Source organism: Suricata suricatta, chromosome 3 (assembly GCF_006229205.1).
Source record: "Suricata suricatta isolate VVHF042 chromosome 3, meerkat_22Aug2017_6uvM2_HiC, whole genome shotgun sequence".
Lineage (NCBI taxonomy): Eukaryota > Metazoa > Chordata > Mammalia > Carnivora > Herpestidae > Suricata > Suricata suricatta.
The window spans coordinates 13287416-13312886 of NC_043702.1; the positions used below are offsets into that span (position 1 = coordinate 13287416).

At 45.8% G+C, this 25471-nt stretch overlaps 1 protein-coding gene across 1 annotated transcript; it reads left to right on the forward strand.

Moving 5' to 3' along the window:
• Positions 1-3894: 3894 nt before the first annotated feature.
• On the forward strand, positions 3895-22220 carry FAM124B (family with sequence similarity 124 member B). The gene is made up of 2 exons (XM_029932906.1): positions 3895-4879; positions 20387-22220. The coding sequence occupies exons 1-2, from the start codon at positions 4148-4150 to the stop codon at positions 21035-21037; spliced, it is 1383 nt and encodes a 460-aa protein (XP_029788766.1). The 5' UTR covers positions 3895-4147; the 3' UTR covers positions 21038-22220.
• The last annotated feature ends 3251 nt before the right edge of the window (positions 22221-25471 follow it).

Here is a 25471-nt window from a genome sequence, read left to right on the forward strand (position 1 = left end):
TCAGAGGACAAGGAAACCGAGTTAAGGTTGTTTTGAGAATAAGGCAAACAGAGGATTGAATGGCTCTGAGATCTGCTTGGTGCTTCTTTTGAATTCTCTCCGTTGTGAAGGTAGAGGGATTCTGAAACTTCGAGTTCGTCTGTTTGTCCAGCCAACGCCACTTCCCGAAATCCTTCGGCCTAAGACAGGCAGCGTGCAGACAACACGTTCCCCCTCCACTTCTCTCCAGATGCCACTTACCTGTCACGCATTCCCTAAACTGGGCCCTCTGGACACCCATCTTCTTGCCTTTCCGGTCCTCATCTCATGCTCTCCAGGGGGGTCACCACCTGCGCCTCCATGAGCAAGGGCTCCCCAGCCCAGCTTCTCTGGTCTGCAGCCCTGTAGCTGTTACATGGCCACTGGGAATCCCTCCTCTGAGGTTCCACGGGCGTGTCCACCCACCGTGTCTCATCTGCACCCCTCACCCTCACTCTGACTGCTCTCTCTCTCCGGGGAGCCCCCTGGCCATGTCCCTGCTGCTCTCTGCTTACGCTCCACCAACAAGCCCTCCACTGACTTTGCCTTTCCATGTATCGCTCGGTCCATGCCCTTCTCAGAGCACCACTTCCCCTTTCAAGCCAACTTTTCTGTGGTTATGTTCCCTTCAGAAAAAAACCCTAACCCTTTAGGGTGACCTGCGAGGCCTGGCTGCCTTTCCAGCCTCGTGCCACTTCCCCCATCTTTGTTCCCATCTGCCGGCCATCTTGAACTGCTTGCCGTTTGGCCACTGGTTCACAGTCCCTCCACTCTTCTCCATGTATAGCTGTCCCCATTGGCTTCCTCTCCTTGGAGCCCCTCCCCCTTCCCCAACCCAGTCTCTTCACCTGCCAGTCTCTTCCCTTCTCACTCCTCAGGAGTTTAACTAGTAGCATCTCCTCCTCTCTCTGGAGGCTTCCTTGGCCCTCTCATCGAGATCCGTGGCTCCTCCTAGGGGTTTTGATGGCATCCTGCAGGGACCTTTATCGCAGCACTAATGCCATCATTTAAGGGGCTCCTCCAAAGTGGGGCGAGGTGATTATCTAGTCTCTGCTCCTGGCACTGCGACTGGCTCTCAGCAGGTGGGATAAATAAACACATTTTAGAAGTCAAAGAGAGACACTTTCTCAAAGTTTCCTTAGAGTGGCAGTGGGATCTCAGACCTTTATTGTTCCCCACTATATTTATGCAACTTGCAGCAGATGCAAATCCCAGTGGCTGTCCCCAGGTTCCTACAGGTTCTCATAACTAGCTGATTTCTTACACATCTGTGTATTACCTGTCACTGACCCCTCCACTTAGCCAGGAAGAGTTGACCAACCGGCTGCCGTCCAGGAGCTGGTGACTGACAGGTACCTGGGCATCTTTGCTAAGTTTAAGAAAAATGAGGTAGTTGGCCGAGTGTCAGCTGTCTACGTACCGGGAGTCAAAGCTGATGCCCTCCCTCCGTATTTTCCTGTGTGCCTCCAGCAGAAGCAGCTTGCACAAAGAAAGAGCACGGGGGAAGGGAGCACGGCTGAGAATCCGGCCATGATGGCGGATGGAAGGCGTGAGGAGGAGTGGACGCAGTTACTCTGAGGGGCCATCCTCAGGTTGTTCCTGCAAAAATAATTGCAGAGGCAACCAGTCAGAAAGGAGACTGGTGGTCCCCTCCCCTCTTCCCCCTGTATCTCTTGGCACTTTGGCTGCCATCAGATTAATGAACTCTCTCCAGTCCTGACAGAAATGACAACCTCAAGAGACAAAAACTATACTTTGTCACCAGATAAAAGATGAAAACAACGTGAAGAAGCAAACCCGTTTCTATAAAAGGGCTTAAATACTTGCCTTGTGCAAAATGTTGTGAGTTAATATCTTGGTCTCGGGGTATACTTTTTCCTCCCTGAATCCTTAGGGTTTTTTTTCCAGAATTGCATAGGGTAATTGGAAAACCATGTCTGAAGTCTCAGTGCACATGTACGGTCAGCTCTGTGAGCGGGAGGGCAGGGAAAAGGGGAGAGGACCTGCTGAGAGATGAGAAAGTTATTGCCTTCCAGTGTGAATGCGTAACGTGAATTAAGATGTGTGGGGTTTTTTTTGAAGCTTGAGAGCTATAATGCCTTGAAAAAACTCTAATGATTTTTGTAAAGTTGAAGCAAAGTGAATTTGATTACTCTGATAATTAAAAAACATTCATTTCTTTAAACTATATTTATATATTTTTCTAATGCAAAAAGTGTAGGCTTTTTGAAACAAATGATTGGCAGGTTTGGTTTAGAAAATAAATCTGAATGGAAATAATCCCTTTCCATAGACAAGAATATTTGACTTTAAATTTGGTTACTATACTATGAAAGCAATCCACTTACATAAAGTAAAAGTTAAGTTATAGCTCAAATCATACTGGTGCTTTTTAATTTAATTTAATCACAATGTGTTCCATTATAAGCATTAATAAGTAGCTTATTTTAAAAATTATGCTTAGGTGGGTCACCTGGGTGGCTCAGTCAGTTGAGCGTTCATCTTTTAATTGGGGCTCAGGTCACGATTCCAGGGTTGTGGGATTGAGCCCCGCATTTGGCTCTGTGCTGAACATGGAGCCTACTTAAAATTCTCCCTCTCTCTGGGGCAGCTGGGACTTTGTGCAGGTCATAATCTCATGGTTCAGGTCACGATCTCATAGTTCAGGTCATGATCTCACAGTTCCCGAGTTCAAACCTCTCATCGGGACCCTTCAGGTCCTCTGTCCCCTTCTTTCTGCCTCTTCCCCTCTCCCCCCATAAATAAACATTAAAAAGAAAAAAGATTCTCTCCCTCTTTCTCTCTCTGCCCCTCTCCCCTGCTCACACATATCTCTCTCTCTTAAAAAAATTATTTTGAAAAAATGTGCTTGTCCACACCTTTTGAGGACTATTTGAATAGCAAATGATTTTCAAACAGACTTCAAGAACACATTATGGTGAGTATTATGTTTAGAGCTTGGATATTCTTATTGAAGATGATTGATTTTAAGATTGAACAACACCCAGAGTCTCTAAGATTAATACGTGTCCTCAACTAGAATGTGCTTTGGTGTCCTTTCCGTATCCTGAGGAAGAAAATCCAGGCCAGGACTTCCAGGTCCCGAGAAACATTCCATCTTTGCTTCTTGGGAGTACCTCTCAGTTCCAGGGTTCTAACCTTCCTTCAGCCACTTTGTCGCTGTGAGACCTGAGCTAAGTTACTTAACTTTTCTGGGTCCCACTTTCTTCATCCCTAATTTGGGGCTAAACAGTCTTTTCTTCACAGGTTTGCTGGAGGATTAAATCCATTTCTGCAAAGTTTTAGAACGGGTGATGCCGGGTGCCGGGTAGATCCTCCGTAGATACCAGCAACCACACTGTGGATATTGGGAAGCGCTTGCTCTTTTCTGAAGCATCAGCATGAATGGGCGGGGTGGGGGGCTTGGGGGTGGGGTGGGAAGGGAGGGTTTAATTTCGCAACATCTTTTTAGTCCAGGCTCTCAGACTCTGCCGTAGACCAAATCCTTTCTGGCGATGCCCTAGGATCAGTTGTCCTGTAACAAAATGAAAGACAAAGGGTGAGGGGAAATCCTGGTGGGGGCACAAGTCTGGAGAATTGTTTTAAAGCAGTCATTGTGTTCAGGTGGCCTGGCAGCGGGCTGTAAACACGGAGGGATGTAAGGAGGAAATCAGAACCCATTGTGGGCGGGTAAAGTGGATGTCTTTTCAACTAAACAGATGGCTATCAGCCCAGCAGAGCCGACTCCTGTTCCTTTTTGCCCGGTCATTTCCTTTCCTGAGTGTCTGTATGAACCACCCACTTGGGTGTTTCTCAGGATTATAGGTTTTTAGGTCCCACAGAAACCCCGGGGGGGCGGGGGAAGTGACTGGACAAGCCAAACACGCAGAGACATCCTGCGCGAGCTGGATGACATCGACCCGGCTGCCGTTGGGCCCCGGTTAGTGTGGATGGTCTCCGGGGGCACTGGGATCACAGGTTAGGAGCTCTGCTCTGAAAGGCGTGGGTGGGGTGCGGGCTTCCTGGTGGGCTGTGGGCTCTGCGTGAGCACCGCCCCTTCGTCGTTCATGAAGAAGCTGGACCGGTGGGTCCCCGGACGCTTGCTCGCTTCCTTTGTCCTCAGTCCAGAATGGACGATACACCGGAGCCTCTGGCCATGACTGTCCACCTCCTGGCCAACGCTGGGCAGGGCTCACTGCTGCAGCAAACTCTGGACCGGCTGCTGGACTGCGTGTGCCCCAACATCCGTCCCTTTCTGGTGTCGGAGCGGGTCCGGCCAGCAAAATACTACGACAGGTGCCGGTCCAAGCGCTCGCGGTTCCCGGGGATGTCTGTTTTGCTCTTCCTGCACGAGAGCCTCAGAGAGGAGCGGCTGTTCCGGGTCCTTGACTCCCTCCAGCACTGGCCCTGGCAGTGTTACCCGGCCCCCAACGCCCCGGGGCCACCGTGTCCCTACATTCTCGCCAATCAGGACTTCTACAGTTTGGACAGCCAGATGCCCGTCTGGGGCGTGAGGCAGGTGCACTGTGGGCCCGAGATCCTGAGAGTGATGCTCTACTGCAGTTTTGACAACTATGAGGATGCCATCAGGCTCTATGAGCTGATCCTGCAGAAGGACGCCACCTTGCAGAAGAGCAGCTGCTGTTTCTTTGTGCTCTATGCCGCCGAGAACTTTGCACTGCAGCTCTCCCTGAAACAGCTGCCCCCCGGAATGTCGGTGGACTCCAAAGAATCTTCAGTGCTGCAGTTCAAGGTCCAAGAGATTGGCCAGCTAGTGCCTCTTCTGCCCCATCCGTGCGTCCCCATCAGCCACACCAGGTGGCAAACCCAGGACTACGATGGCCACCAGATTCTGCTTCAGGTAATCTTGTTTTGTCTCTGATCTTTGTAGATGCACATGGAACTGTGTGATTTTATGTCTGAGATGGGCCTTCGTGATGATTTGAGGCGGTGGTTCTCAACCTCAGTTGCACGCCAGAATCCCTGGGGAGCTTGGCTTGCAAAACGTTCCATGCCACAGCTGCCCCCCAGGTCAGGGAGCCTGGCATCTCTGGGGACGCCTTGGGTGACTCGAATGTATAACATGTGTCAGGGCTGAACATCAGTGGGCTAATAAAATCCCTTCATCTGACAGATAAGGGAGTTCAAACTCCATGAGCTTGTAGCTTATACAAGATTATCCTTTAAAACTATGCAAATATTTTGCCCACTCTTGGGGTTCAGAAATAGTGTAAACTCCTGGGGCGCCGGAGTGGCTCAATCGGTTAAGTGTCCAACTTTGGCTCAAGCCATGATCTCCCAGTTTGTGAGTTTGAGCCCCGCATCGGGCTCTGGGCTGACAGCTTGGAGCCTGGAACCTGCTTCAGATTCTCCGTCTCCCTATCTCTCTTCCCCTTCCCTGTTCATGCTCTCTGTCTCTGTCTCTCTCTCTCTCTCAAAAAATAAATTAAAAAAAAAAGAGAAAGAAATAGCATAAACTCCTTCCATCTGACCTAAGGAAGCTGAAGTTGCTAATTATGGTTGGGGACGTTAAGTTTGCAGTCCTGTTGACTCAATATTTTTCCTGTTGACTTATTTATTTTTTTAATTCAATTTGAGAAAGAAAGAGAGTGCTCGCGTGCCGGTGAGTGGGGGAGGGGCAGAAGGAGCGAGACCCTTAAGCAGGCTCCACGTTCAGCATGGAGCCCAACAAGGGATTCGATTCAACAGCCCCGGTGATCATAATCTGACCTGAAATCAAGAGTCAGATGCTAAACTGACTGAACCCCTTGAAAACACTCCTGTTGACTTCATTTTTAAGCACCTTGTATCGCTGTCAGACTCTACCCCGAACCAAGCTAGATGGTTTTGAACTCCTTTTAAAAGAAAATCTTGAGATGAAAGCCTTCTTTTGTAAACATCCTCTGCAAACCAGGCACCATCCTGATGGCGGCCATGTGGGTCTCTTGTGGAGTATTCTCTCCCGGGTGAGCCTGGCACCTACCTAGGAGCTGCCTGGCTTAGCCTCAGTTTCTTCATTAGCACAACAACGGTAATATCGACATCTTCCTAGGGTGTGGGTTGTTATCTGCACGAAATGCCTTAATGCTTAATGCCCAGGATGCAATTTTAGCTATTATTGTCTGTTATGACCTAGACTATAAATGTATTACATTGATTACCTCATTTGATTCTTGTAACGACCTAGGAAATCACTATTTTTCCCATTTTATAGATGACAAAACTGACGGGGAGAGATTCTCAGTTAATTGCCTATGACACGAGACAGCTCAGGCAATTACCCGTTCTCACCCAGGGCTCTGGGGGTGTGCATGCTCATGTAAGTGTGTACAGGAGGACATGATAGTTCTGTAGCTTCTGTCCCTGAGACATGGTCAGAAACCCTTTTAAGGCCGATTGGGTAAACTAGTAACAGGATAGAAGACAAAAAGCCTTTCCCTTTGACTAATTTTATTGTCATCAGCTTTGAGCTATTAATAACATATGAATCACATTGATTCGGTGTTAAAAGATTTCTAAATCGTTTGCCTTCTTGTTCACCTAAAGTGGATAGGTGCTTTTTCTGTCAGTTGCCTTTTAATTAACCAAGCAATTTCCAAGGCATCTACAGTGTCTACTTCAGCCCTGGCTAATCTCCAGAATTTAAAATCAACTTTGCTGTCAAACAAACATTTAATATGTCTGTGCAGCAGGGGGGACATTTTTAAACTGTTCTTATTTTCAAGATTAACCCAAACGACTTGGATCAGATTCTCTTCTCTAAACCAATTACGGCATCCAAGGGAATGGGATCACGTGGGTTAGTAAAGCTCTGAAGCAGAGGCTTGACCCTCCATGCCTGGATTTTCTGTGAAGTCAGACCCTCCTGGGACACACAGGGGAAGGTAAGGGCCCCTTGGTGAAGACTGTAGGGACACAAATGCCTTGGTGGCCCAGATGACTGATATGGACCAAAAGAAAGAAAATAATACCGATTCAAGGGAGAACCATAGTCACTAATTAACCTCTCCACAAGTAACCCTTCCTCAGGGCCAGAATGGGTGTGAGCATGGGCGTGCTAGACCCGGGGAGGGTGGGCGATGGGCAAAGCTTCCTGAGCAGTGATACCTGGGCCTCCTTAAGGTGGCCATCCCCGAAAGAAAGGAGCCAGACAGAGAAGGGAGGAAGGTGTTATAAAGAGGAGAGACTGTGGGTGATGTTGTGTGATGTGGCATTTTCTTAGCAGGACATGTTTTAAAAAAAAACTGCCCGGGGTTCTATGTGGCTGGGGTGAAGAGAGGGGGGGGGGGGAAGAGGTGGGTGGCACCACGTCATCGGGAAGATGGCCAGCCGCGGGAAGGTGGGCGCCTGGGAGCAGGGACCCCTTCGTGTTCCCAGTACCTAGAGCAGCATCCGGCCCGTGGTAGGCGAATACATTAGCGTGGGAAGGAACATAAGTCTCGCTAAGGAGCGTCTATTCTGTCCCTATGGCGATCAGCAGCCGCCGATGGACCCTGGGAGAGGTAGGGACCTGTACAATTTGTTGTGAGGATCAGAAGAGAGAATATAAACAGAGGTGCTCTGGAAAGTCGACGCTGCAGGCGATCGTGCAGAAGCAATACGATTCTTGTCTGCGTGTGTAGGGAAGCCACTGGCTGTCTCACCAGAGACACACAGTGAACAGCTGTTTTCCCACCTGACCTGCGCGTGCACTCTGTCCGAAGCTTCTCAGAGCCTAGAATGTGCATTTTTGAGGAGAGTGATAGGAGGGGTCACAGCAGGTGCTCAGTAAATGAATGGACGTGTCAATAAATGATCAACTATGTCCATGTTGATTCACCCACCAAATACTTTATTTTTTTAAGTTTATTTATTTATTTACTTTGAGAGAGAGAGAGTGGCGGGTAGAGAGAGAGGGACACAGAGAATGCCAAGCAAGCTCTACGTGGTACCATGTGTGGAGCCCAATGAGGGGCTCGAATAAATGGAACTGTGAGATCATGACCTGAGCCTAAATCAAGAGTTGGATGCTTGACCGACTGAGCCACCCAGGTGCCCCTCGGTCACCAAATACTCTTACTGATTGCCTACCCTGGGCCAGACCCTGTTTAGGCTCTGCTCTCCATTTGTCTTAGTTCTTTTATTTATTTATTTAAAATACGTTTTTAAATGCTTATTTATTTTTGAGAGAGAAAGACAGAGCCTGAGTGTGGGAGGGGAAGAGAGCGAGGGAGACACAGATCCAAAACAGGCTCCAGGCTCTGAGCTGTCAGCACAGAGCCCGGAGTGGGGCTCAAACCCAAGAATTGTGAGATCATGACCTGAGCCAAAGTCAAACGCTTAAAAGACTGACCCACTCAGGTGCCCCTTACTTTGAATTTAATATGCTTTTATTTTTTTTGAGTTTCTTAAGGTGGAAACTTAGATTATCGATCTGAGGTCTTTCTTCTTTGCTAATACATGTATTCAATGCTATATGTAATATATCCGTAAGTAGGCATAATTAAATACATTGTTGATATTATTTTTATTAAAAAAATTTCTTTTAAATCTTTATATTTGACAGAGAGAGAGAGCGCGAAAGAGTGAGCAGGGGAGGAACAGAGAGAGAGGAAGACAGAATCTGAAGCAGGCTCCAGGCTTTGAACTGTCAGTGCAAAGCCTGGTGTGGGATTTGAACTCACCAATGGAGATTTCATGACCAGAGTCAAAGACGGATTAACCCGTTTAACCAACTGAGTCATCTAGGTGCCCCTGGTATTATATTAAACAAACTTCTTTGTTAGATCAACTATAAACAAGTAAAATAAAAATTTACCTTCAATTATGCCTTCAATATTCTTCCTTTGGAGTTTCTGATCCTTATTATTTTGCTTCTCTCCAAAGAACTTTGAATGTTTTTTGTCAGACAGGCCTAATGACATACAAATTCCTTCAATTTCTATTTGTTTGTGAAAGCCTTGATTTCTGCTTCACTTTCATAAGAGAATTTCATAGGGTACAGAATTCTAGCTTGGTGGCTTTTTTTTTCTATCCATACTTTAAATATTTCACTCCATTCTCTTCTTGATAGCATGGTTTTTTGAAAAGTGGGATGTGAATTTTTTTTCCTGACATCTTTCGGGATTGTTTTCTTTATCTTTGATTCATGTAGTTTGGAAAAAGATATGTCTAGGTGTAGCTTTTTGGGGAGTTTTGTGTTGATGTTCTCTGAGCTTCCTGGATTTGTGTTCTCGTGTCTGACATTCATTTGGAGGAAATTCTCAGTCACTGTTATTTCAAATATTTCTTCTGTTCCTTTCTCTGTTTCTTGCCTTCTGGTGTTCCTACTATGCATATGTTACACTTTTTGTAGCTGCTTCGCAGTCCTTGGATATTCTGTTCCGGGTTTTTGTCTTTGCTCTTTTTGATTTTTAGCATTGTTTTATTTTTTTAAAGTTTATTTATTATTTTTGTATTTATTTATTTTGAGAAAGAGAGAGAGGATGTGTGCAAGCCAGGGAGAGGCAGACAGAGGGAGAGAGAGAATCCCAAGCAGGCTCCATGATGTGGGTGAACTCACGAAACCATGAGATCATGATCTGAACCACAACCAAGAGTCAGATGCACAACCAACTGAGCCCCCCAGGCATCCCTAATTTTTAGTTTTGAAAGTTTCTTCTGAGGTACACTCAAGCTCAGAGATTCTTCCCTTAGCCGTGTCCAGTCTACTAATGGCATTCTTTATTTCTATTATGGTGTTGGGATGTTTTTTTAATCTCTAGTGTTTCTTTTTGGTTCTTTCTTAGGATTTCTGTCTTTTTAGATTGCTCAGCTGTTCTTGCATGCTGTCTGCTTTATCTATGAGAGCTGTTAGTACATTAGTCATGGTTATTTCAAATTCTTGGCCTGAGAATTCCAATAGCCCTAGCTATTGTTTACTCTTTCTCTTCAAATTGTATGTTTTAGGGGCATCTGCATGGCTCAGTCAATTAAGCATTTGAGTCTTGTTTTTGGCTTAGGTCAGAAGCTCATGGTTGTGGATTTGAGCCCTGAGTCAGGCTCTGTGCTGAGTGTGGAACCTGCTTAAGGTTCTCTCTCTTTCTCTCTCTCTCTCTCTCTATCATACTTTCTCTCCCTTTCCCACTCATGCTTTCTTTCTCTCTCTCTCAAAAAAAGAAAAAAAAAGGTTTTTTTTTCTCCTTTTCCTTCCAGAAACACAAGATTTTTCTCTAATATTCATTGTGAGAATCTGGCCGAGCTCCTGGAGGTAAGTCTCACAAGCTTGTGAGGTCCCGCTGTGACTGGGCCTCCATGGAGTCTTTAACTCTCAGAGTTGTCCACACTAAGGCTTCTGTCATTCCTTAGTCACAGTTCAGGTTTTCCTCATCTGGCCTTGCTTCCTGCTGGCATTTCCACTGATGCGTCTCTGGTCTGAGAGGCCACAATTCCCAGTATTTATCTGTGTGTCCCTCCAGTCTTGGGGGCTGCTGTTTGTCCTGCATCCTCACTTCTCATACAGATGCTGGAAGAGTTTTTGCTCTAAGGCATCACAAATGTTGACCACTCCTGCCTCGAAAGTCTCCCTGCTGTGGGCTTCCATAACCTAGCTCTTTTACCAAGCAGTATATCTTCTCTTTCCATCTTTTTTCAAAGACTCACCTCTTTCTTCCTGTCCCTAAATCAGGTTCTCTCAGCCTTGGCAGTATTGACATTTTGGACTAGATGATTCTTTGTTGTGGAGGACTGTCCTGTGCTTTGCTGATGTGAACAGCATCGTCAGCTCTGTCACTAGAGCTAATAGTACTGACCCCTCGTACCCCAGCTGTGAAAACCAAAATGTCTCCAGACCTTGTCAAATGACTCTGGGGGTGAGATTTCTTCCAGCTGAAAACCATTGTCCTTGGCCAAAGGTTTCCCTAACGTTAAGACACGAAGACCATGTTGTGGATTTAGTATCATCCTTGTTGACCTTACTGCTTGTTAGAATCTCTGACTCTCGAGTTTTAGCTTATTCCCGGCTCCCCGGAAGACCATTGGACCATCATGTCTTATTCTCATCTCACATTCAATCCAAGTGAAACCTAAGTCATCATCGGCATCCTCTTCCAACTTCTCCAGCTCTGGTCACACCTACTGAATGTAGGTGATTAGAAAACTGTTGTAGTTTTCTATTGGGGTCATTCCTTTTCCCCCTTTGTTCTCTAAGCCCACATAGCTTTCCATGTGCATTATCATTATTATGACCTTCTAACTCTTCCCTCTGGCTCCAGGCATCCTATTTTATCCAGCACATCACAGTTGAATACATTTTTAAATAACTGTTAATTTATGGCTAGCCCAACTTTTCTTCCAGAACTCTAGACTCACTCCTGCACCCAGGTATTTTTTACTGTCATCAAATACACAGAACACAAAATTTATTCACTTGAACCCTTTTTAAGTGTTGGGTTCAGTGCCATTAAGTGCATTTACAATGTTACACTACCATCACCATGAGACCATGGTGAAAAAGTTTCCAGAACTTTTTCATCACCCCATTTAGAAACTCTGTCCCTATGAAACCATAACCCACTCCTCTGTCCTCCCCTTGTCCCTGGTAACTTCTACGCTTCTGTCTGTCCCTGTAAACTTGTCTATTCTAGGCACCTCACATATGTGGAATCATATGATACTTGTCCTTCTGTGTGGCTTAGTTCACTTAGTATAATGTTTTCAAGGTTCATCTGTATAGCAGGTGTCTGAATTTCATTCCTTTTTAAGGTGAGAATGTTCCATTTTATAAATATCTAGCATCTATGCATTGCCGATGCTGTTCCTTGTCCATTTGCCTATAAAACCTGCCATGAAGCTCAAGTGCACATTAACTCCCATTTGGTGTACGTTTTACATGGAAACTTTTGTATCACACAACTGATTACATCTTTTCTTATTCTTGTGCCATATAATTTGGGAGTTTATGACTCTCCACTTCCTGTCAGTATTTTGTCGTAAATGTCTATCTCCAGTAGACTAGCAGGTAGACAGCTGTTCCTGAAACACCAGTTGATTGACTGCTTGTTTTCAGGTAGTAAGTCTGTCTCTTCGAAAAAGGTATATATTCCAGAAGCTAGTTTGGTGCAAGCAACCATGTGGTTCTTTTCATTTGATCAGCAGACATTTTGCAAAGTCCATCAATATGTTATTTCTTAGTCATTCAAAAAATAAAAGAACATAGTCTGTCATGAAGAAAGTAATTCATTTTCTTCTAGCATTTCTCGAAGGTCCTTTCTCATTTCCGAATCTCTCCACTGTATACGCTTGGATTCTATCCCCCCCCTCTTTGTTACTCTCTTCGTTTCTTATCCATTCTCCATCCCTACCCCGAATGTACCCCACACAGCCACACACACACACACACACACACACACACACACACACACACACTCCCATCCCTACTTTCCTGCTCACTCAATTCTTGGTCTTATGTTATTTATGTTGCCCTAAAAGAATGCTCAAAAATATTTCACTCTGATAGAAAAATAGGTTAACAACAGTGATTTTGATTAATCAGTTAAAGTAAATATCTTTTTTTTTCTTTTCTCTAAAGTTTATTTATTTACTTATTTTTGAGAGAGAATGTGTTTGTGGAGGGGCAGAGAGAGAGGGAGACAGAGGATCTAGAGTAGACTCTATACTGAGAGCAGAGAGCCTGACATTCAGGGTCTGTGAGATCTTGGCCTGAGTTGAAGTCGGGTGCTTCACCAATTGAGCCACCCAGGTGCCCCCCCACCCCACGTTTTTTTTTTTTTGGTAAGTACCTTTACTTTAAAGAACAATTAATTGGAAGATGGTGGTTTCAACTCTTAAGTAAGCAAGTTTGGGATTGTTTGGGGGGCTCTTATTATCTGCATCATTTGTTTCCATTTATTCTTTTTTCTCAGTGTAGGAGAAATTCTCTTATCTCTTGTAATCACTTTTAGTAAGAGACGATCTTATTTTCCTTTCATGGTGTGAATCTGGTCTTTAACAGCTGAATCAATTTTTAATGATGTATATTCTCTTGTTTCTCAAGTATTAGAATCAAATGCATGACACATGATTTTCTTATTCATCAAGATAACTGCCAGTGTTCCTTGAAATTTGAAAAAGCTAGTTCTCAATTTGTAACATTTTACAAATATTTCTTGGAAAGATGAGCTCTAAATGATCAGCATTCTTACAAATGCATTTCAATTTGTTTTTTTGGCAAGAGGAGCCTTCTTCTCCCCCAAGGGATTTCTCTCAATCACTCAGCATTATGTTGCTCCTGGAAATTCCTCACTGTAACTGCACACATCTGCATTTCTACATTAGTAATGTTGCACTCACTTGTGGTCTGTGGTCTAAGGATCTTAGACCTCTCTTTAAGAAAAAAAAGTTGACAGTTCCTTCTCTTAAAATGTTTGCAGAAATGGCCAACCGTATGATGAAAGTCATTTTGAATTTCTTTTTTTTTATTTTTTAAATTTTTGAGAGAGAGAGAGAGAGACAGAATGCAAGCAGGAGAGGGGCAGAGAGAGAGGGAGACACAGAATCTGAAACAGGCTCCAAGCTGTGAGCTGTCAGCACAGAGTCTGATGCGGGGCTCCAACCCACAAACTGTGAGATCATGACCTGAGCCCAAGTCAGATGCTTAACAGACTGAGCCACCCCTGAATTTTCTTTAAAAGACTTTAGACCTACCTAATATCAAATAATTAGGGGCCCAGTACATGGATTTTACATCTTCATACCTTTGTACGTGTAAAAAATGTACATTTTGTTAGGTGCTAAGCTTTCCTTATGTATTGAAAAGACATCTAGTGATTACTTACCTTGTGCTAGACTCTTATGAGAGATACTGGAAATACAATAATGAAGATGAATATAACCCTTTTTCAAGATGGCAAGTTTAGAGGGAGATACAGAGAAGTAAGTGGATATGTGCCCAACAGCGTGATAACTACTATGGTACGGAAGTTCAGGCTGCTAGGAGATCTAGTATACTGATTACTATAAGAATAACCAACTCATATTTAGCAGTGCTATGTCCCAGCCACTGTTATCATTTAATCCTTTCAACAACTCTATGATGCTGGTACTTATTATTATCTCCTTTTATAGATGAAGAAACTGAGGCATAGGGAGACTAGATAACTCCTCTAAAGTCCAACGACTAATAAGCAGCAGAGCCAATGTTTAGGGGACCTAATCCAGGATCAGTGATACCAAGAAAGCTTCCAAGAGGAAATGATGTGGAACTGGGGTTGATCGTGGGTTTTTGGAGAAAAGGGTTAGAAGAGACACATCCCAGACCGAGGAAATTATATACACAAACACCAGCACTGAGAAAGAGCAAATACCTTCCACAGACATTGGATTTTGGCAAGTGGAGGCTGAAGGGGAGGAATTGGTGAATGACCAGGCTGGAGGAAGAAGGGGCAAACTGTGGAGGGTGTGACAGGCCATATTAAAGGACTTACGTTTTTATCTCAAGAAGGGTAGGGAGCCATCTGAAGCAGAAGGGTGACATGATGAAAACTGTGTTTGAAGCTCCTTTTGTAGAGGAGTAGGGGAGGGGTTGGAGGGAGGTAAGAGCCTCCATGCGGGCGTCCTCATATGGCTGTGGCAGTAATTCAGACGAGAGATGGCAAGAGCCTGCCCTACGGTTAATGGCATTGGACACGGAGACACAGGAAGACCTGAGCGATCTTTGGGAGGCAGAGTCCATGGAAATGGATGACACGGGGATGAAGAAAGGGAAATAAAGCTCTCACTTGGCTAACACGGGGCTAATGTGTTTGAAGAAAGGGAAAAGACTAAACAGAATGGAATTAGCATTGAGTAGGAAATGAGTTCAATTTTGAACATGTTGAGTTTGAAGAGCTGGTGGCTGCAAGACAGTTGGATAGACAAGTGTGAGTCTTATAAGACAGAACTGAGCTGTAATTATGCTTTGGAGAGACTTCATCATTTACGTAGTAATTGAAGCTTGAAAGAAAAAAGACTTCAAATGTAAAGGAGAAAGGTCAGCCTTGTAAAATGCAACCAGAGTTCAAGGAACAATGAGTGACAAGGAAGCTGATCGTGGCTGATCTTGACAAGAGCAATTTCAGTGGATTGGTAGAAGCGAGAGTCAGTGCCATGGGTAAAGGAAATAAGGGGAGGTTAGTAGGATAAATGAATGTGGACAAATTTTATAGAGAGGCTTGACCGTGAAGGAGAGGAAAGAGAGCTGGAGGGGAAGAGGGTGAAGGAATGTATTTATTCAAGATAGACTTGAGCAGGTTTGATTGTTGTTGTAAAGGAGCAGGCAGAGCTTGGGGAAGAGAGAAAGAAGGGAGAAACAAGATAACGAAGTGGGAAAATGAATCATTGATAAGTTGAGGGTGCCCAGGAAGGCAGGACGCACTGGGATTCACAGAGCAGAAACTGGCCCCTTTCCTTGTGGGGAGGAGGATGACATTGCAGTACAACTGCATGGCAGTTGCTAGCTGCCAATGGCTTATGTGTTCTCCCTAATCTAAATGGTGAGACCATCTGCCCGGGGAGGGGGTGTGGTTGTCCGCTGAAGGTCTGAGAACAGTTCAGAAGGTTTCAAGCAGCTGACAGTTGGCTAAGGAAACAGGACCTGGGCCAAGTTGGACAGTGACCTTCATGGTTATGCGAAGTTCAAGGCACAAGTTCAGAGACTGTGGGCACGCAGATGGGACAGGGAGATGCCAGGTCTTGAGGGAGGCGTTGACACAAAGAAAGGGAGTGGTGGAGAGGAGCTGGAGGTATTGACGAGGACATGGTTGAAGTGATGAGGGTCTTTGGACTCCAGCTGACATGGAAGGAGGTGTCGACGTGGAAGAGCTGATGCAACAGGAGAACTGAGTGTTGGAGAAGGAAAGAGTGCTCAGGGTCCCTGGGAGGTGGAACATTGCAGGGGGTCAAGGCCCAGGGGAGGGGCCTGGGGTCGGGGTGAGCAGAGCTGAGAGGAGGCGTGGCTACAGACCCTGCGCTGAGAGACACTTTTGGTTGCTCGGAGGTGTCTTGGTGACGGCTTCAGGACCAACCAGTTATGTTCTGACCTGAGATTGACTTCCGGGGATGAGGGGGGATTTAGGCTTCTGTTTCTATTTGGGATTGGTAGAAAATTAAATAGGCCTCCCAGAGCCAAATGGGGAGATTTCCTCCTCCAGACTGCATAATCCAATCGAAACCCTGAACGATTTCTTTTAAAAAAATTTTTTTAAATGTTTTATTTATATTTGATACAGAGGGAGACAGAGCATGAGGAGGGAGGGGCAGAAAGAGAAGGAGACACAGAACTGGAAGCAGGCTCCAGGCTCCGAGCTAGCTGTCAGCACAGAGCCTGAGGCGGGGCTCGAATCCACGAACGTGAGATCTGACCTGAGCCTAAGTCGGAGGCTTAACCGACTGAGCCACCCAGGCGCCCCCCTGCACGATTTCTGAACCTGGAGCTCACCATGCCATTTTCCATTTCCAGAAGGAAAAGACTTCACTGGATCCAGTGAAAAGGTAGATTATAATGTAAAATGATTCCCCGGGAGGCAAGGCTGAGGGCTCAGCCCTCTGACTGACTTGGGGAGTTTGTTCTCCCCGGGTAAGGAGACCCCAGCTTACATCCGGGAGATGGTCTATTTCCCTCTGACTTTGAAAGAATGAAGGAGTAGTGTTCTTTGGAGAGGGAGAATTGGGGTCGCTTGAGGTTGGAGTTGGGGAGAAGCCTTTACTTTTCATTTTATACATTTTTACAATTAAATTGGCTTTACAGTGAGTCATCACTGCTTTTTACCCTATTTTTGTTATTAAAAATTATTCGGGGGCGCCTGGGTGGCTCAGTCGGTTAAGCCTCCGGCTTCGGCTCAGGTCAGATCTCACGTTTGTGGGTTCGAGCCTCGCGTCGGGCTCTGTGCTGATGCTGGCTCAGAGCCTGGAGCCTGCTTCGGATTCTGTGTCTCCTTCTCTCTCTGACCCTCCCCTTCTCATGCTCTGTCTTTCTCTGTATCAAAAATAAATAAAATATTTTAAAAAAATTATTCGATGAATATTATCAGAAAGTAATACTGGGTGAAAGGAAAAATGGAAAAAGAACAGAAAGCCAGGGAAGGGCAGGGGCGGCAGGAGGAATTAGAGAGATGACAGAACCAAGTCAGGCAACGGAATGACCAGAGATGTGGATTGGGAAGTCAGCCTTACACACTGGACTCAAGGTGATGACGTGACAGCGCGCTGCGGGAGCCCCACGTTTTCTGGGTCTGCGGCCACGCTTCCTAACCTTTGCTGCGCATGAGAACCCCCCCAGGGACATTTAAAAATTCCTCAGGCCCAGATGGCGCCTGCCTAATAAAATTAAAACGTCTGAGGGTAGGAGCCAGGTGTGTTTTTAAACTCCCCAGGGGGCGCCAATGTGCAGCCAAGTTTGGGGACAGACATGTCTCCTCTGGGTTCGCACACAGGACGAGTCCTGGGATGCAGCGGCCATCCCTTTGCCGGTGTCCCCGTTAGAGGGGGCTGGGATGCTGATGGCGGCTCCCCCCCCCCCCGTGGGCTGGGGGAGGGAAGGGGGCGTGGCTCAGGGGAAGCGCATCTGTGTGGGAGAAAATGCACTGGCTTGGTCCAGAGGCGGAATTCGGAGGTGGCAGAATAGGAATTTTCAAACTGTGTTCTGGGGAGCCTTAGGGACCTGGTGAGTGGGGTCAGCACCCCAGTGGGAGGGGGTGGGGGAGCAAAAGGAGGCCCAGCAGGCTTCAGCCAGGGCTGCCCTGAGTCCACCTCATATCTGAGGATTCTAGAAAAGATGCTGCTTGAAAAAAGTGTTGGGGGGGGAGGGGAATGGGGAAGGGAGAAATCATTGATTTTTTTCTATAGCAGTGATCAGCCAACCACAGGCCCCCGAGAGCTAAGAATAGTTTTTCCATTTTTAAATGGCTGGGGGAAAAATGTCATGACACATGAAAATTCCACAAGATTGAAACCCAGCCACACCCATTTGTCTCACTGTCTGCGGCTGCTTTGCAGCAGAGTGTAGTCATTGCAATAAAGACCTCAGGTCCACGGGGCCTCAGTACATTATATGGCTCTTTACAGAGAATATTTGCCAACTTCTATGCCAAAGGAATGAATGGAAACAACTTTTTCGCTTTTTGCAGTTTGGTAACGGTCACTTCACCATTTCTATCAGAGAGAAACTTGGCTAGGCCTACATGTGTATCACATTCATAAACAAACACCAGATGCACGTGTGTGGTGATCCAGTCGTTTCTAGACCTGCTTTCTTACTGTTCTGACTTCTTCCTTCTTGTCTGGTGAGATAAATATGTACCATTCTTGTTTATTTTCTTTCCACCAACCTTAAAACATTTTTTTAGAGCAGTGTTAAATCCACAGCAAACGGGAGCAGAAAGTTCGGAGAATCCCATAGGCTCCCCTATGTCAGCACCCCGCCCTCCCGCCATCAGTGAGCCAGCACAGACACGTCGTTATGGCCCAGAGTCCACAGTTTATTTTCACTTGTGGTGTTGCAAGTCTGTTTTGACAAGCGTATGATGACATGTGTCCCCTGGCCCCGCACTGTAGTACCCCACGGAGCACGTTCGCTGCCCTAAAGACCCTCTGCGCTCTGCCTGTCATCTCTCCCTCTCCCCGACCCCTGGCAACCACTAACCTTTCTTTCCTTTTGTTTTTAATGTTTGTTTTTGAGAGAGAGAGAGAGCTATTGGGGGAAGGGGAGAGATAAAAGGAGACACAGAATCGGAAGCAGGCTCCAGGCCCTGAGCTGTCAGCACAGAGCCCGATGCCGGGCTCAAACCCACCAGCTGTGAGATCCGGACCTGAGCCGAAGTCCACCACTTAACTGACGGAGCCACCCAGGTGCCCCCCCATTTTTTTCCTTTTTATGATCTCCATAGCTTTGCCTTTTCCAGAATGTCATATAGTTGCAATCATACAGCACGTAGACTTTTCAGGCGGGCTTCTTTCACATAGTAAATGTATTTACGGTTATTTTGTGCCATTCTTTTCAATATTTGATTAAGGGCAGGGTCAGGCAGGGGTGGGCCCTGGATACTAATTTATTTTTTTATTTTTTTTATTTTTTAATGTTTTATTTATTTTAGAGAGAGAGAGAGAGAGAGAGAGAGAGAGAGAGACTGTGTGAGCAGGGGGAAGGGTCAGGGAGAGAGAAGGAGACACAGAATCTGAAGTCTCCAGGCTCTGAGCGAGCTGTCAGCACAGAGCCTGAGGTGGGGCTTGAACCCACGAACCGTGAGATCATGACCTGAGCTGAAGCCGGACGCTTAACTGACTGAGCCACCCAGGCACCCCAAGGATACCAGTTTCTAAGGGCTACTGACAAGATAGAGAACATTATCTTTTCAAGAGTGTTGTTTATGGAGTAGGAGATGAGGCTCCCAAGAGTCCAAGGATGCAAGACGGCCCAGTGAACCCCATTCTGCAGAGGGAGACAACAGAAACTCTGGAGTGGGAGTTCTGCTGATTAGGGCCTGTACGTTTTCAACCAGAATGGAACTACAAGGGATTAAGATAACACAGCTCCCTCCTTTTCTTTGTTTTCCCCATGACACTAGGCCCGTGCTATAAAAAGGCCACCCCCCCAATTTAAAAAATATTAGCTTAAAAGATGTTGAATTATTAGTCTGCTGGAGTGCCCACATGTCATACAATAGCTCAAGACATATATCATTGGCATGATCTAAGAGAACTACCAACTTCAGGGGCGCCTGGGTGGCTCGGTCAGTTAAGTGCCCAACTTCAGCTCAGGTCATGATCTCATGGTTCGAGCCCTGCGTGGGGCTCTGTGCTGACAGCTCAGAGCCTGGAGTCTGCTTCGAATTCTGTGTGTGTGTTTCTCTGCCCCTCCCACACTCACACTCTGTCTCTCTCTCCTGAAAATAAATATTTAAAAAATTTAAAAAAAAAAGAAGTACCAACTTTGAAGGATTGGAATTCTTACTCCAGTCTTCATCTTGACTCTAACCACATGTTTAGGTGCCTTTTTATTTTTATTTTTATTGCACAGCTGGTAGTACATCGTTTGCAACACCCAGTGAGGCCACGAAATAACATCTATGAACATCTTTGTATCATTTGAACGACATGATCTGCAAGAGCTGTGTTGTTGTCAAGCGGTCATTTGATTCTCAAGATTCTTAGCCTTGTCACATGTTAGTTTGGGGAGTCAGAGAGAGAGAGAGATGTGTGGAGCCGAATACTGATGTATCTCATACCTGGACTGGACTTCTTACTTACGTCAGCTGGCTTTATCGCAAGTCCGCTGTGGGCACAGCATGGCAGAAGGTGAACGGGACGTGGTCTGCTCTTGGCACGTAGTTAATGGAAAACATCTGTTGAATTTGTTTCTTTTTCCCTTGTCCCTTAGGTCCAACCTAATCCAGGACTCCGTGTTAGGAATGGCGAGCTGTCCTTTCTGAATGGCATTGGGGGAGCCAACACCCTTCCCCAGGGCTCCAGGCTGATCCCCGCCTCCGCCAGGAGGACACTAGAGCCCAGGAGCCAGAGAAGCCGGGCCAGGAGGTCCATGGTGGGCTCTCCGGAGTGCCCAGCGCCTGGTGAATGCCCGGGGCCAGACAGCTTTAGTGGAACTTTGTGGAAAAGCCCTGGATGCTCTTTCCAGGACACCAGCTCAACCATGGGTGCCCAGACGCATCTGCCTTCTCCCCACCACCAGCCTGGGGCCAGACCACAGATCCTCAGCCCCGAAAACAGCTTTGAGAAGCTGGAGGCAGAAACGAATGTTGACACAGGGCTCACCACGGTCAGTTGTGAACCCAGGCAATCTTTCCCGAGTGGATTTCCTAGGGACCTCCGGGCCGGCCGGCCACCAGCCTGCTTGCCAGACTCCTCCTTAGGAGCACTTCTGGTCTCCAAGAACAATAAACTCTCTAAGGAAACGATCCATTGTTTGCCACTTGCTGGCCAAAGGGATCTTGGTGCAAGGAAGACAACGTCAAAATGTCTCCACCTGCCAGTCCAGGGTGAAGAAGAAGAAGAAGAAGAATTCTTTATATAGCACAAAGTAAATGTGGTTTCCTAAAACACAAGATCAGATACAGTGCTCTGGGAACGGAGCCCTCGGACCTAGAATCAGGCTTGTTTCTTCTTCATGGGAGGGGCCCTGAGTGCTAGCCATGCGCAGATCTGTATTGAGCTTATTTCAAATGTTCCCAGTCTAGCGGTGCTTATTTGCTATCATGGTCACAAGGGAACACAGCCAACGCGTAGGGGAAAAGCCCTTGGAGACACACTAACCCAGCTGGGTGTGTGGAGTTCAGCACCTCTCAGGAATAATTGCATTGTATGCAAATGAGTCAGATGTGTTCTGCAATGCCGATGAGTGTATGCAGTTTGGTTTTAATTTTTACTTGGATTGCATTGCTTATCCCTCTGGACAACAGGGACTATTAACTCTTTAGTGTTTTTTAATTTTTAATTTCGTAACTACGCTCTGTGCACCATATAACCTCTACGGATTTTGCCTCTAAAGTTGTTTGCATCTAGAATGAGTTAACATGTAAGTGTTTTGACAATTACAAACAATTTATTTTTTTCCTGTTTAGTGAGCAGAAACCCTGGAAGCCAAGAAATCGGGTGAAAAATGAAAGCTAGGCTCTGGGACTTCCCCGCTCATCCAGTTCTCATTTGTTTCTGCCCTACTCCAAAGGGGCCAGTGGTTCATGTTTCTAACCAGAGAGGAACACAACATGATCGGACGCTTCCAGATCTCGACTCAACGTGGCAGGAAGATTGGATTTGGATGGGTCGCCGGAGCAGGACTGATGTTCGTCTGGCCATGTTCAAATTCCTAAATTTCTTTGCAGTCCTGATTCACTCATTCATACATTCAGTCATTCAGCAAGTATTTATTGAGCACCTATGTTTGCATAAGGCATTGACATATGGTCCATTTACATTCTGTCGCCATCCGACCCCAAAAGTATTTATGGTCTCACCAGTATAGACTCATTCTATCCGCACCTGAGAATACATTGAAGTCTTAATTCCTCTGGAACCCTTTCCCACAACTAGTTTTCACACTTGCTGCACAAGGCTGTAGTAATCATTCGCCACCTGCAGGTGGAGACTGGGCATATTATAAATTGTAATTATAACCATAATGGACAAATTCTCAATTGCTCGTAGACTGTATTTTTTTGTTGTTGTTGGGACTATACACGCGTTTTTAAAACATCTGAGGTCTGTGTGTTGTGGTTGATTTATAACGTTATTTGACTCCATGATAGAACAGGTGTGAAATGACACCATGAGTGCTGATTTGGCTGGGTCTTTATGGCGACCCCGACACTTAGTATACCCACGTGGAGAGAAGGATGAGCTCAAGTTCAAGCGTGAGTCTCGGGGAAGAGACACCTGGCTGAGTTTAGGTGCTTTGCTGACCTTGAAGAACAGAAATGAAGAAGAGTTACAAATAGATAAAGATAAGGCTTCTAGGTTGATTTTATATTACTAAGCACGTGACATCAACATATTCTCATTCTCATTTTCCTTCTCTCCTCCAGACTAAAGTTAGATCTTAGGATATGGAATGAAGAACTTAATTTTGGTATGATTTTCTATAATAAGAGTTTAAAATAATGAAAGTCATATTTAAATTGAGCTCTTGAGCTGCCTTGGCAGGCAGTTCTGAAATTTCTTTCCTGCTTCTTTTGAGGTTACCTGAACTCTTTAACATAATACATGGGCAAGAATATAAGCACATGGAAATTATGAAGAATACTGATAAACGTGGAGTACTTTACAAAATTGATTTGTAAAATAACACACTCTTAAAATGACACTGACTAGATCCTTCTCAGCACAGGGATCCAATTCACAACATGATGGGAGGCAAATTCTAGTAGGCCAGGGTGTCAAAGACTCCGCTTTGGGCCCCAGCTTTAAAAAAAAATTTTTTTTTAACATTTATTTATTTTAGAGAGAGAGAGAGAGAGAGAGAGAGAGAGAGAGACAGATCATGAGCAGGGGAAAGGCAGAGAGAGTGCAGGACATACAGAATCAGAAGCAGACTACAGGCTCTGAGCTGACAGCACAGAGCCCGACGGTGGGGCTCGAACCCACGAACTGTGAGATCATGACCTGAGCCGAAGTCGGACACTCAACCGACTGAGCCACCCAGGCCCCTGGGCCCCAGCTTTTAAATGTACTATTACGGGACCTGGAACCATCAGCCTCTTTGGCTCTCCTTTGCCTTACCTACTGTAACAAAAGGTTGTTAAGAGAATCAGGATTATGTACGTGAAAGTACTTGGATATTGTTAAGCATAATAAATATTTAAGATAGTATTATTATTGCAAATGGTTCTTCAGACTCTTGTTTTTTTTAAATGTCATGGCAATAAAAGTTTTTTTTTTAAGTACTTTTAGTAAAATCAATGATTAAATTAAAAAAATCAAACATAGCGGCGCCTGGGTGTCTCAGTTGGTTAAGCGTCCAACTCTTGATTTTGGCTCAAGTCATGATTTCACAGTTCCTGGTTTGAGCCCCAAATCCTCTGACAGCGTGGAGCCTGCCTGGGATTCTCTCTCTCTCCCCATCTCTCTCTGCCTTTCCCCTGCTTGGAGTGCCCAGTCTCTCTCTCTCTCTCTCTCTCTCTCTCTCTCTCTCTCTCTCTCTCCAAAGTAAATAAATACATGCTAAAACAAAACAAAACAAAACAAAACAAAACCACCGCTCTCTAAGATTTTTGCTCTATGTGCCATTTGTTTACATTCATGTATCCAGGAGGGAAATTACGGATGGAAAGAATCAAACATATCTTTTTTTATTATTAAAAAAAATTTTTAATGTTTTTATTTATTATGAAGACAGAGAGGTCAGAGCCTGAGTGGGGGAGGGACAGAGAGAGAGGGAGACACAGAATCCGAAGCAGGCTCCAGGCTCTGAGCTGTCAGCACAGAGCCCGATGCAGGGCTCAAACCCACGAACCGTGAGATCATGACCTGAGCCGAAGTCGGCCGCTTAACCTACCGAGCCACCCAGGCGCCCCAAGAATCTAACATATCTAAATATTCAAAATTGTATGAGATTGTATGTAACAGGGATAAACTATCAAGTAGTTTAATCCAACTTATCACATTAACCAGACTCTTTACTTGCTTGTACTGTATTTTTTAAATGTATCACTTTTATTTTAATTCATTTACTTTTATTTATTTTTTTAGTGTTTATTTTTGAGAGAGAGTGTGGGGGATGGGCAGCAAGAGAGGGGGAGAGTGGATCTGAACGGGGCTCTGTGCTGAGAGTAAACAGCCCAACACGGGGCTCAAACTCAGGAGCCAGGAGATCATGACCTGAGCTGAAGTTGGACGCTTAACTGACTGCGTCACTCAGGCGCCCCCTTTCACTTTTTAAATCGGAGGGACCCCTGAGAATCAGATTACGTTATATTTCTTTATAGGTACATTAAAAATCAGTTGCATTGCACTTGTTTAGCTATTTTTAACTTGATTAATGGTATATCATACTTTTTTGCAACTGTTATTGGGACATTGCTAAACATTACTAGAAATAGCCTTCGGAAGCTTTCGAATGTGTTTGTCCATTTAAGGAAGTAGAGTAGGGGATGTGGGGGTGGAGGGGGAAGGGCGAGACACCCCTGAATGTCAAAGGGGGGTGGGGCCGGCCCCCCCCCCCCCCCCCCCCCCCCCCCCCCCCCCCCCCCCCCCCCCCCCCCCCCCGCCCCCCTTCCCCACCCGCTGCTTCCCAACACTCTGCTCACCCTTTTCCAGAGAAAGTCAGGGAAAGGGGAAGGGAAGCCAGAGAGAAAAGAATAGAGCCCATTTCCTGTCAATTAGGAACTCTTAACTTTCATCTCCATGTTATAAAACCTATTCAGAAAGTCCTGAGATAATACCGGCTGCCTTTCTTGAATCTTCTCTAAGCCCTCATGCTTGGTCTTTCTCTCCCTTTTCCTTTCCTTTCCTTCTTGTCTTCCCTCCTTCTGGTCCTCCCTCCTTATCACCCCCCACCACCCCATGGAAGGATTTGATACGCTCTTCATTCTTTGCTCTGTTTTAAAATACTCTGCCTTGGGTGAGGGGGGCGCCTGGGTGACTTAGTCGGTTAAGAGTCCGACTTCGGCTCAGGTCATGGTCTCAGGTTTGTGGGTTTGAGCCCTGCGTCCGTTTCGGTGCCCCTTGGAGAGATCTGTGCTGACAGCTGGGCACCTGCTTGGGATTCTCTCTCTCCCTCTCTTTCTCTGCCCCTTTCCTGCTCCCTCTCTCTCTTTCTCAGTATAAATAAACACTCATGGGAAAGAAGAGGCCACTCTTGCTCCTGGGAGATGCTCCCCACTTTCCAGCTCGCGCTCAGGCCCCTGCCCTGAGACCACTTGGCTGACGCCACAGAGGAGAATGGAGGTCTCTCCTCTCTCACCCACTGGACCTTTCTCAGAGTCTGAGATGTTTCTGGAGCATTTCTCACAAT

Bases quoted from the DNA above. Each gene is read 5' to 3' on its own strand.
- FAM124B (XM_029932906.1), top strand. From the start codon at position 4,148: ATGGACGATACACCGGAGCCTCTGGCCATGACTGTCCACCTCCTGGCC. The intron at 4,880-20,386 runs GTAATCTTGTTT...CTTGTCCCTTAG, and splicing joins GCCACCAGATTCTGCTTCAG to GTCCAACCTAATCCAGGACT.